Source organism: Pongo abelii, chromosome 19, assembly GCF_028885655.2.
Source record: "Pongo abelii isolate AG06213 chromosome 19, NHGRI_mPonAbe1-v2.0_pri, whole genome shotgun sequence".
Classification (NCBI taxonomy): Eukaryota; Metazoa; Chordata; class Mammalia; order Primates; family Hominidae; genus Pongo; species Pongo abelii.
In genome coordinates, this window is record NC_072004.2 from 75,891,385 (window position 1) to 75,904,809 (window position 13,425).

The 13,425-nt window shown below is 45.3% G+C and overlaps 1 protein-coding gene across 1 annotated transcript; it reads right to left on the reverse strand.

Annotated features, from left to right (window-relative positions):
• Window positions 1–4,493: 4,493 nt before the first annotated feature.
• On the reverse strand, window positions 4,494–7,784 carry LOC100435462 (UPF0450 protein C17orf58). The gene is given in 4 exon segments (XM_054537147.2): window positions 4,494–5,722; window positions 6,657–6,741; window positions 6,743–6,852; window positions 7,020–7,784. Coding segments are annotated over 4 exon segments (912 nt in total). The 5' UTR covers window positions 7,546–7,784; the 3' UTR covers window positions 4,494–5,531.
• Window positions 7,785–13,425: the final 5,641 nt, after the last annotated feature.

Sequence of the window (13,425 nt, forward strand, 5' to 3'; positions counted from 1 at the left end):
GTATGTGAAACAAAATAAATGGAGATAGTTTTTCTCCCACAGACAGAGGTGTCTTTGAATGCGCGCTAATGATTATCTGTAAGCCTCTGTGGGGAGGGAGGGCTGCAAGGTCATGAAAGGCAAAAGAATCTAATTGTACCTGGAATTCTCCCGGACAGCAGTGGCCCCTCGTTTTATCATTCCCAGTCAATTGTCATCACGTCAGAGAAAAATCTTCAGGGGTGCTAATCCTGTCACATCAGTTGATCATACTAACGAAAAAGGTAATGCGACAAGATACACATTGCCTTCATCTGTACATTCTGTGATACCAGGCAAATTACCAATTACAGACAGCTACTTATATTTTATGAGGGACATTTTTTTTAGATGATCTCATCCTCTGTGTTATTTGTTGATTGGGTTTGTTTTTTGCTTGTTGGTTTGTTTGTTTGTTTCTTCCATGTAAGGAAAATTAGTGTAAGCAGTAGCAAGAAAATGAGGAAGATGCATTTTGCATGTTCTTCCTTTCAATGTTCTTACACATTGTATTACTGCATTGTGGTAATAGCTTCTATAAAATGTGCCATAGCTGGATTATGCAGCTTTGCAAAAATTTTACTAGATTTGATTCTAACTCATATTAGCTTTGTCCTATCAACTTCTGGAATTTATCTAATTATTGCTTTTAAAAGTTTCCTTCCTTTTAATGTTTCCCTGCTACGCAAAACCTTTCCCAGACCTTGGTTTCTTAAAAGAAAGATGTTTCCACAGTTCCCAATTCTTTCTTATTACAGGCTCAGGTGTGCAGGTTATTCTGGCTTAATTTTATCTAATGAAGCCCATTCCTTTTTGTACATGAAGATGTCACTTAAACCTATGTTTACAAACTGAAGAGACTAATCACTCAATATGAAAACATGAAAACATTTTTGCTTAAAATATTAAGATGGAAATAGTTAAATATGCATTATTTTGTCCTTTTACTTTTTAAAAAATGTTACATATTGTATGCACTGTGCTGATGCAAGAATTCTACATTTTAATGAATTATAAAATTATTCTGCATCTCATCATGTCACAGTATTTCTGCACTATTTATTCATATATATATATAAATATATGTGGGCTTAATCATTTAAAATTTGTTGCAGCAAGAACTTTCCTACCTGCAGGCAATAGATTGCTATGTTTTCAACAAATTGTGGCAAATTCTAAACAGCAATTCTTTTGTATGTAATAGGACATTTCATACTAGAAAAATAAAGTAATGTTTTTGACATTGGATTTGGTGCAGTTTCTAATGAAGCAACGGTTGGTTGGTTAATATGTTTTCTGTAGCTGTTAGCATTGCCAAATTATACAAAAAGGGTAAATTTTATGGAAATCCTGAGACCAGGAAGATATTAATTTCATATGTGTATTTAACGGTATAAAGTGTTTTACAGTTTCTATTACCATACAAATACATAAAGACATTTTATAGTTTTATCAACTACAGAGCTTTAGTCTTTCAAAAGTAATTTTTGAAAAACATACATTCCTGGCCAGGTGTGGTGGCCCACGCCTGTAACCGCAGCACTTTGGGAAGCCGAGGCAGGGGGGATCACTTGAGGTCAGGAATTTGAGACCAGCCTGGCCAACATGGTGAAACCCCATCTCTACTAAAAGTACAAAAATTAGCCAGGCATGGTGGCAGACACCTGAAATCCCAGCTACTCGGGAGGCTGAGGCAGGAGAATCACTTGAACCCGGGAGGCGGAGGTTGCAGTGAGCCGAGATCACGCCATTGCACTCCAGCCCAGGGGACAAGAGTGAGACTTCATCTCAAAAAAAAAAAAGAAAGAAAAACATACATTTTTATAGAACATAATGAGTTCCAAAAGCTGCTTTTCTGTGAGTAATTTTTGACAAGCTTCTGCTATTAAGATCTATATAACACAGCTATTTTGCTTTCAATAATCCAGGCAGTAAACTGTACATTTGTGATACTCTTAGGATGTTTCTACCACAGGACTTGGGCTTGTAAATATATTTAATTTGCATCAATAGATTTTCTTGGCTAAAAGTATTTTCAACAACTGTTATGCTTCACCTGCCAAGTTCACAATCCTTGAAACCATTTCATGAACAGTATTTTCCTATTGGTAAAGCTTTTATTCTCCTATCCAAATTCTACAGGAGGTTTAAATAAAATTGTGGCTGGGCATGGTGGCTCATGCCTATAATCCCAGCACTCTGGGAGGCTGAAGCGGGCAGATCACAAGGTCAGGAGTTAGAGACCTGCCTGACCAACATGGTGAAACCCTGTTTCTACTAAAAATACAACAATTTAGCTGGACGAGTGGCACGCACCTGTAGTCCCAGCTACTCAGGAGGCTGAGATGGGAGGATGGCTTGAACTGGGGAGGCAGAGGTTGCAGTGAGTTGAGATTGTGCCACTGCACTCCAGCCTGGGCGACACAGCAAGACTCCGGCTCGAAAAAAAAGTGAACTTTTGGAGATATTTTCTGAAGTAAAATAATTACCTTTTTATATTCCAAATGGCCTAGAGTGTTATTTAGAGACACTAAGATTTGCTGTTGTTTGTAATCTACCTTCCTAGGATCTGCAAATAAAAGTTATTTCCCTATTTCTGTTAATTCCTTTAGGCAAACTCCCTACTTCTTTATGTTAAAGAGCCAACCTGGTGGCCTTTCAGATCTCTGCACACTTAGTTAGACAGTTACATGGTTATTTCAGCATTCACTCTTCATGATTGAAACTATTATGATCTGGCTGGGCGTGGTGGCTCACACCTGTAATCCCAGCACTTTGGGAGGCCAAGGCAGGCGGATCACCTGAGGTTGGGAGTTCGAAACCAGCCTGACGAACATAGAGAAACCCCATCTCTACTAAAAAAAAAAAAAAAAAAAAAAAAAAAAAAATATTAGCTGGGCAAAGTGGCGCATGCCTGTAATCCCAGCTGCTTGGGAGGCTAGAGCAGGAGAATCGCTTGAACCCAGGAGGCAGAGGTTGCGGTGAGTCGAGATCATGCCATTACACTCCAGCCTGGGCAACAAGAGCGAAACTCCTTCTCAAAAAAAAAAGAAAAGAAAAGAAAAGAAAAGAAACTGTTACCATAGGTCTCAGATTTCTTGCCCTTAATGTAAGAATGGGGATATTTCATGGATAAAATAATGAAGTACTTGAGGAGGTGGGGGGAAGAGCCAACTGAGAAGTATTTTTAATAATTTGAAACATTCTGAGGTACTTCTAGATACTTGGAGCAAGATACTAAAAGACTTTTCTTAGAAGATTATACCACTTGATCCAATTTGAACCAAATTCAACTAAAGAAATTAGCCATATATATATACTTTTTGTTGTTGTTTGAGACAGAGTCTCGCTCTGTTGCCCAGGCTGGAGTGCAGTGGCACGATCTCGGCTCACTGCAACCTCAGCCTACTAGGTTCAAGTGATCCTCCTGCCCCCCAAATAGCTGGGATTGCAGGCATGCACCATCATGACCAGCTAATTTTTGTATTTTTAGTAGAGACAGAGTTTCGCCATGTTGGCCAAGCTGGTCTCAAACTCCTGACCTTGTGATCCACCCGCCTTGGTCTCCCAAAGTGCTGGGATTACAGGCGTGAGTCACAGCTCCCGGCCTAGCCTTTTGATATTTAAAAATTCAACTTTGATTTGACTGGCCTGAGTTATGCCTGAGTTAATGTTTTTTTTATCTTAAAGAAAACTAGCTCAGAAGCTCTTCATTAGCTATATACTCTATCATGCAATAATGCATCTGACTCCCAAAAAGCAATTCTGGTAAAATTTATAATAAATTTGGACAAAACTCATTTTTGGAAAATACTCTAGAAATCCCTCAGTAGTGCTTTACCATAGAACACTCAGAACCTCTCAACTCTTTATTACCTGTCTGACCCATAATTGGAACAAATAATAGTATCAGGTATTGTAATGTTAGGCTGTTGCCTCTTGGCTCCTGTGATTCCCTAGCATCCCATCCTGGATGTCCTTTATGTGTACAGTGCTACTACTGGGTGCCATGGACAGCGTCAGGACACGTTCTGACCTTCCTGAGTGCATCACCGTGAGGCCAAATAGGCTGCTGTCTCTCTAGTGAAATTCCTTCTCCTGTGTCTAGGCAGTCATCTTCATCTATGCATTAGTGGTGTCTCTGTTCACCGTACTTCTTATAAACTGAAGTACAGCCTGATCTTCCAAAAAAATACTCTCATGTCTTTGTGGACTCAGGTATAAAATCGATATTTAATTTAGCTAGTGATTAAACCTTTTTAAAACCAACTGAAAAATGTTTAGAATTCACTTGCTTATGAGCTGTCATTGGTTAATATTGGTTCCAAGGTTTGGGGAATGAATTTGAGAAAGGCTTTTTCTCAAACCTTTAGGGCTCAAAGGCTAAAACAAAACAAAACAAAAACAAACAGGTGCATCCAAGATCTGATTTCAAGGCAAAATTTATTGCTTTACAAGCAAACATTATACTTTGTCTTAATAGAAAAATGACATCAGATACACCCAGCATACAGTTCACATTGGGATAGCTGCCAGTTCAGCACAAAACATACATTATTAGGAGCAGGGAGGCATGAAAATAAACTATATCTTACTTTTTGGTACATCACGAACACTTTTGCCTGAAGTAAGCCCTTTAGCACTTTTTTTACATTTTTTTTTTAATCCATCCATCTGCACACTGGCCCTTTTGTACTCTTTGTTTTTGAGACGGAGTTTTGCTCTTGTTGCCCAGGCTGGCGCGATCTCGGCTCACCACAACCTCTGCCTCCTGGGTTCAAGTGATTCTCCTGCCTCAGCCTCCCTCAGCTGGGATTACAGGCATGTGCCACCACACTCGGCTAATTTTTGTATTTTTAGTAGAGACAGGGTTTCTCCATGTTGGTCAGGCTGGTCTCGAACTCCTGACCCCAGGTGATCCGCCCGCCTCGGCCTCCCAAAGTGCTGGGATTACAGGTGTGAGCCACCACGCCCAGCTTGGTACTCTTTAAGTGTAAAATTTTAATACTTGCCCTGGGCTTTGACCCTTGTGTTTGATCTAAATGACGTTTCATAGGTAAATGTCTTTTGACTAGTGCGCTTACTGTTATGTAAAGAATTTAAAATGTGATAGTTTGAATATAAAATCTGGTTTGATACATGATATAAAAGTTGTATATTTAAGTTCAAGAAAATGTTTTGTGGACTATTTCTACTAAAGAATGTATTAAATTAAAATATTTAAAAACATGAAGCAGTGATCTGTTAACTAGACAGGTCAGTTATCTGAGCTGTGTAAATCACTGTCTGGCACAACAGTTGAATCACCTTGACACTGAGCTCAGGAGGAGCCCATTTAAGAAGCATCTTGTAAATAACAAAGTGATACCTTCGAGATTACAGTTGTAACTATGCAAGTCATTCATAGAGTAGCTTTGGGCTCTCTTCTAAAGGAGGACCCATTACATGAAGATGGAACTTTCATGTCTTGTTGCCGATGTCTCTTGTGATCCAGAAATGCCAGGATGGTTGTTTCAAATGCATTGGGTATGAATTGCACCTTGAACTTGCCCTTCCCTTTTTGGGTTAAACCTTTTCACATAGCTGTTGCTGCTCCTCAGCAGTCCATCCTCTGGACAGAGGTGGCCTCTCAGGACCTGGAGCAGAGCTGTAGGAAGCTGCCCTCTCTTATGGTAGATGTGGCCCATCACAATATACCTGCTGCCTGGACAAAATAACCAGAACATTAATTCATAGTGTCTTTTAAATGCCATGAACAGACAAATATAAGGCCTTTAAGAAATGCCTAAGCTGTAATCTACTATCTTGCCGCACAAGCTGAAACTGATATTTAGTCTACAGGCAAGGTGGAAACAGTCTAGCGACCTTTAGAAGATAACCAACCCAACCAGGCCGGTGCAGTGGCTCACGCCTTTAATCCCAGCACTTTGGGAGGCGAGGCGGGCAGATTACTTGAGGTCAGGAGTTTGAGACCTGCCTAGCCAACATGGTGAAACCCCATCTGTACTAAAAATACAAAAAGTAGCACGGGGTGGGGTGAAGGGAAAGCAATATGTAACCAGCTCACATTACAGAACAAAGGTCCTTATCACATTGTATCAGGATTTCCCAGAGCACATGCCTAGAAAGATGTGGGAGTGGGGCTGGGCGCAGTGGCTCAGCCTGTAATCCCAGCTACTTGGGAGGCTGAGGGCAGGAGAATGGCTTGAACCTGGGGGACCGAGGTTGCAGTGAGCTGAGATGGCGCCATTGCACTCCAGCCTGGGCAACAGAGCGAGACTCTGTCTAAAAAAAAAAAAAACCACTCCCCCAAAAAAGCAGCTTTTCTAAACTCAGTTCTGTACAGTCCCTTCTGGCAATGGTGTCTGGTGGTCGCTCATTCCATTTGTCAACATCTATTTATTGACAGCCTGCTTTGTGCCAGCAGCTGCTGTTCTCACCCGTGGGGGTGGGGCTGACGGTACTTACATCGCAGTGGCAGAAATAATACCTGTCGTCTAAACCCTAATCATGTTACAATACTGTCCCCCATCCCTCCCAAAAAAAGTCTGGGCGACCCACAGCCCGAGCTGCGGCACCCACGTTACAAACGGTGGTATAAAGTACGTATGCAGCGTCATTCAGCTCAGTTTCAATACCAGGTTTAAACTCTGGACACGGCTTATTGCAGCTGGAGGAGTCGAGGACTAACATGTGGACTCGGAAGAAGCCGTCGGGGGTGAGTGAGGTACAGGCGGTTCATCTTGTACAGCCCGTCCCGATCCACCAGCAGGGTCACCAGCCGGATGCCCGCGCCCAGCACGTCCACGTCATGCACGATCCCGTTCATCGCGGCTTCCAAAAAACAGTTTGGAAACCCCAGTTCCTCTCCCAGTCCCCGGGCGTTGGTTTTTAGCAACAGCGAAACGGCCCGCATGGGTCGGGCGCCCTGGGATCTCGCGTGCAGGATTCTCCGGGACTCGGAAACGCTCGCGGGGCGGCGGCGCGGCGGCCGGGCTCACCGATTTCGCACTTGCAGAACGCCTCGCGCCCGTCCATGCCCGCCCGGCAGGCGCAAGCGCAGGGCTCAGCGCCGGGCTCCGCGTCCCTCCGCGGCTGGCTGAGGCCGAAGCTGAGGCTGAGGCGCGGCGGCGGCGCCGACGGTGAGCCCGGGGCCGGCACGACGGCGCGCGGCGGGTTGGGGTGGGCAGGGCCGGCGGGGCCCTTGGCGGCGCGCGCGAGCGGCCGGGCGGCGGGGAAGCGTGGGGCCCGTGAGCGCGCGCGTCTCGGGGCTTCCTCCGACGCGGGCCCGCGGCGCGGCGACGCGCGGTTCTCGGCTTGCGCCAGGCGCGGGCCTGTGGGCGCGTGTGCTGCCTCACGGAAGGTGGCCCGTTGTCGGCCGGCGGCTGAGGCCTCGGCGCCCCCTCCCCAGATCCCCGCTCCGCTCCCAGGGCTCCGCACTACACCGATCTTACTTTTTCTCTCCACCGGAGCTTCGGGGGATGATCCGACGATTAAACAGAGGAGCCAGAAAGCTCTAGCTGTCATTTTTGCAGACAGGGTTCCCAGGCTCTAAAAGTGAGCCTGGGCTTTTGCTTGCTTTCTCTCCCCTAACCCCTTCTCCACACCCGCATCCCCGTTCATGCTAATGAGGGGCAACCTTTGGGGAAACGGGAATCACTCACTGAGCAGACCATTGGAACAAAACCGAGCCGCAGGGATTTCTCCCTCGTCCTTCCTAAGGGGGACGAGCACATGGCCTCGCAAAGTTGTCCCCGAGAATGTCTGTCCTGTGATCTGCGGGCGAGGATAGCATCACAGCCTAAACTTTAAACTCGTGTGCGTTTGCGCGCTGCGGTGGGGGCAGCAGAGGGTGGGGTGACAAGTGCGGAGAATAAGGGTGTTTCGGGACTGAGGGACTGAGTGGGGGAGAAAGAGTGATGGCCGCTTTTTTCTAGATTAGGGCAACAACAAATAGGAAAATAGTGCTTAAGACGGCGTGGGTTTGTGGAAGGGAGGAGATTCCAGATGACAGAGAATGTATCCTGGAATGTGTGTGTTAGGCAATTTCTAGAGAAACCAAGTCACTGCTTCCTAAGTTTAGTAAAACTGTTTCATTATATATGACAGCTCACCGTAACCTCTGCCTCCCGGGTTCAAGCGATTCTCGTGCCTCAGCCTCCCAGGTAGCTGGGATTACAGGCATACGCCACCATGCCAGGCTAATTTTTGCATTTTTAGCAGAGATGGGGTTTCACCGTGTTGGCCAGGCTGGTCTCAAACGCCCGACCTCAAGCGATCCACCCGCCTTGGCCTTCCAAAGTGCTGGAATTACAGGCATCAGCCACCACGGCCGGCCCAGAGGTCTAATTATTAATCAGAAGCTTGCCTGTTGAGGCCGGGCATGGTGGCTCATGCCTGTAATCCCAGGACTTTGGGAGCCTGAGACAGGAGGATCTCTTGAGCTCAGGAGTTCAAGACCAGCCTGAGCAACATGGAGAGACCCTGCCTCTACAAAAATTACAAAAATTAGCCAGGCATGGTGGCTCACGCCTGTGGTCCCAGCCACTTGGGAAGCTGAGGTGGGAGGATCGCTTGAGCCTAGGAGGTGAAGGTTGCAGTGAGCCGAGATCGTGCCACTGCACTCCAGCCTGGGTGATGGAGACCCTGTCTCAAAACCAAAAAAAAAAAAAAAAAAAGGAAGAAGAAGGAAGAGGAGGAGGAGGAGGTGGAGGAAGAGGAGGAGGAGGAGGAGAAGGAAGAGAGAAGAAGAAGAAGAAGAAGAAGAAGAAGAAGAAGAAGAAGAAGAAGAAGAAGAGGAAGAGGAAGAAGAAGAAAAGAAGTTTGTCCGTTGAGCATTAAATCAAAGAAAAGAAATTTGCCAAATTGCAGCTGAAGGAGGTGGGCTAATCTTCCCTCATTCAAGTGTTGGAGGAGTGAATTATCTTCTCCCTCCAAAAGAGTAAACCTCTACAGCCACTGCATTCTCCAGACTAGACAGGCCCAGATAAACACTAGTCAGATAAACACTAGTAAGTTCATGCCCTCGGGGCCCTGTTTATAGATGTCCTCAGATCCCCTTCTTTCACGTGCTCTTTCTTTAAGTCAAGTGGAATAAAATTCACTAGGCTTAAGATTTCTCAGTTACAACCACATCTCTGACCTACCTTCTTAAGATTACATTCAAATCACCCACATCCTGCTGAGGGTGTTCCCAAAACTCTTCTGTTGCAGGAATGTTGTGAATGCCCTGAAACCCACACCCTGAAATGTAGAGACAGAGAGCAAGCTGGATGGTTCCCAGGGGCTCCCAGAGGCTCCTGGGGTGGCAACAGCTGGAAGAACTCACCAGAGTCCAGTGCTGGGTCTTGGGCAGTGTCTGGCTTGCAGCCTTAGAAATCACACTAATGGTGGAAAGTACAAAGAGTTCAAAGAGACTGATCTATGTAGCCAGAATGCCAGTTTATTAATTTACAATGAGAAATCAACTCAGAAATGCAACTCATGTCAGCCTGGGTAGCATTCTCTTTCTATAAACAAGCCACACAGGAAGCCAAGTTATCATCAGCATGCTTGGTAATATAAACCAGAGCCCAGGGAGTTTGTCACCTGATTGGAATGTTTAACAATATTGGTTTCTCACAGCCTAAGTGTTCATCTTTACAATAGGTGTGTACACCTGTTGGGAGCAAGAACCCAAGAGACCAACTGGCAACTTCCTTGGTAATTTCTGGTATTTTGAGTGTATGTTTCTGCTTAGCAAATATTTACTGAGCATCTACTGTGTGTTGTATAATAAAGAATTTGTAGGCCAGGCTCAGTGGCTCACACATGTAATCCTGGCACTTTGGGAGGCTGAGGCAAGCGGATCACTTGAGCTCAAGAATTCAAGACCAGCCTGGTCTCTACAAAAAAAAAAAAAAAAAAAAAGCCAGCTGAGGTGGTAATTCTAGAGAATTTGAATTATCGAGAATGACTCACAGAACTCAGGATAGCATTTTACTTACAATGAATTGTATTATTATTTTGTCGGTTCATTATTTTATGTTTATTTTATCTTATTTTAATAGAGATGGTGGGAGCCAGATGCAGTGGCTCACACCAGTAATCCCAGCACTTTGGGAGGCTGAGGCGGGCAGATCTCTTGAGGTCAGGAGTCCAAGACCAGCCTGGCTAACCTGATGAAACCCTGTCTCTCTTTTTTTTTTTTTTTTTTTTTGAGACAGAGTCTCACTCTTGTTGCCCAGTCTGGAGTGCAGTGGCACAATCTCGGCTCACTGCAACCTCCACTTCCCAGGTTCAAGTGATTCTCCTGCCTCAGCCTCCCAAGTAGCTGGGATTACAGGCATGCACCACCATGACCTGCTAATATTGTATTTTTGGCAGAGACGGGGTTTCTCCATGTTGGTCAGGCTAGTCTCAAACTCCTGACCTCAGGTGATCTGCCTGGCTCAGCCTCTCAAAGTGCTGGGATTACAGGCGTGAGCCACCGTGCTCGGCCTGTGTTTTTTTTTTTTTTTTTTTTTGAGACAGAGTCTGGCTTTGTCACCCAGGCTGGAGTGCAGTGGTGTGATCTCAGCTCACTGCAACTTCCACCTCCTGGGTTCAATCAATTCTCCTGTCTCAGCCTCTCAAGTAGCTTGGATTATAGGCACACACCACCATGCCTGGCTAATTTGTGTATTTTTAGTAGAGATGGGGTTTCACCATGTTGGACAGACTGGTCTCAAACTCCTGGGCCAAGTAATCTGCCCGCCTCAGCCTCCCAAAGTTCTGGGACTATAGGCATGAGCCACCGCACCGGGTCCCATTTTATCTTCTATCTCTACAATTATGTATTTGCTTGTTTGTTTATTGAGACAGGGTCTCACTGTTGCTTAGGCTGGAGTGCAGTGGCAAAACTCTATCAAGGCTCACTGTGGCCTTGACCTCCCGGGACTCAGGTGATCCTCCCTCCTTCGCCTCCAAAGTAGCTGGGACTACAGGTACCCACCACCAAACCCAGCTAACTTTTATATTTTCTGTAGAGATGGAGTTTCACCATGTTGGCCAGGCTGGTCTCCAACTCCTGGGCTCAAGCTAACTAACCTCCTTGGCCTCCCAAAGTGCTGGGATTACAGGCATAAACTACCACACCCGGATTTCCTTGTTACTCTAGGAGACATTCTGGAACTTATACATCAGCCGCTGATTTCATTTTCAGTGCCATCAATTCTGCTTTTTGCTCTGTCCAATAAAGATCTTCCTTCCTTTCTTTTTTCTTTTCTTTTTTTCCGAGACCGAGTTTTGCTCTTGTTGCCCAGGCTGGAGTGCAATGGCTTGATCTCGGCTCACTGCAACCTCCGCCTCCCGGTTCAAGTGATTCTCCTGCCTCAGCCTCCCAAGTAGCTGGGATTACAAGTTACAGGAATTCTCACAAAAGTACAAGGAGAAATAGTCCTTATGAAGAAGGAAATTATAAAAAGCGAATAGACTGAAATGAACAAACAACAGGATGAACAAAAAAGGAAGCTGACTAATAATTCCTGAGCTTTTGAATCCTTACTGGGGCCAGGTGCAATAGCTCATGCCCTTAATCCCGTGACTTTGGGAAGCTAAAGCGGGCAGATAGCTTGAGCCCAGGAGTTTGAAACCAGCCTAAGCAACATGGCGAAATCCCATCTCTATTAATTAAAAAAAAAAGAAGAAGAAGAAGAGGGGAAGGGAGAAAGGAAGGAAGATCGGCCAGGCGCAGTGGCTCACGCCTGTAATGCCAGCACTTTGGGAGGCCAAGGCAGGTGGATCACCTGAGGTCAGGAGTTTGAGAGGCCCGGCGCAGTGGCTCATGCCTGTAATGCTAGCACTTTGGGAGGCCAAGGTGGGTGGATCACTTGAGTTCAAGACCAGCTTGTGCAATATGATGAAACCCTATCTCTACTGAAAATATACAAATTAACCAGGCATGATGGTGCTCGCCTGTAGTCCCAGCTGCTCAGGAGGCTGAGACAGGAGAACTGATTAAACTCGGGAGACGGAGGTTACAGTGAGCTCAGGTGGCACCACTACACTCCAGCCTTGGTGACAGAGCAAGACCCTGTCTCAAAAAATAGTAATAATAATAATTGTCTTTAGGATTCTTTGTCAACATTATTTGAGGTATGCTCTGCACATTTTTAAGGGGAAAATATTTTTACTTTTATTATTAAACATTAAAAAGTTATGGAGAATAATGTAATGAATACCTGCATAAGTATAACCCAGTTTTATCAGATCTTAATATTTTCCCATACTTGTTTCTTTTTCTTTCTTCTTTTTTTTTTTTTTTTAGTGGTTAAAAAATTACAAATATAGCCAGGCACCGTGGCTCAGGCCTGTAATCCCAGCACTCTGGGAGGCCGAGGCGGGCAGATCACCTGAGGTCAGGAGTTTGAGACCAGCCTGACCAACATGGAGAAACCCCATCTCTACTAAAAATACGAAAAATTAGCTGGGTGTGGTGGTGCAGGCGTATAATCCCAGCTACTTGGGAGGCTGAGGCAGGAGAATCACTTGAACGCAGGAGGTGGATGTTGCAGCGAGCTGAGATCGTGCCATTGCACTCCAGCCTGGGCAACAGAGCAAGACTCTGTCTCAAGAAAAAAAAAAAAAAATTACAAATATAGTTTGTAGTAACCATCCTCCAAATAGCCAGTCCCCAATGGCCCCCACTTTCTGGTATTCACATCCCATGTAGTCTCCCCTACCCTGTAGCAGGGTTGGTCTGGGAGACTGATAGCATATGGAAGAAGTGATAATATACACTTCCAAGATTAGGTTACAGAAAGACTGAACTCTTTTTTTTTTAAAAAATTTTATTTCCATAGGATATTGGGGAACAGCTGGTGTTTGGTTACATGAGTAAGTTCTTTAGTGGTGATTTGTGAAATTTTTGTGCACCCATCACCCAAGCAATATAGACTGCACCCAGTTAATAGTCTTTTATCCCTCACCCCCTTCCCATCCTTTCCCCCTGATTCCCCAAAGTCCATTGTGTCATTCTTATGCCTTTGCATCCTCCTAGCTTAGCTCCCATTTATGAGTGAGAACGTACGATGTTTGGTTTCCCATTCTTGAGTTACTTCGCTGAGAATAATAGTCTCCATAGACGGGGCACGGTGGCTCATGCCTGTAATCCCAGCACTATTGGGAGGCCGAGGTGGGTGGATCACCTGAGGTCGGGAGTTTGAGACCAGCCTGACCAACAGGGAGAAACCCCGTCTCTATTAAAAATACAAAATTAGCCAGGCATGGTGGCGCATGCCTGTAATCCCAGCTACTTGGGAGGCTGAGGCAGGAGAATCGCTTGAACCCGGGAGGCGGAGGTTGCGGTGAGCCAATTTCCCGCCATTGCACACCAGCCTGGGGAACAAGAGTGAAACTCCGTTTCAAAAAAAAAGAGAATAGAGAGCC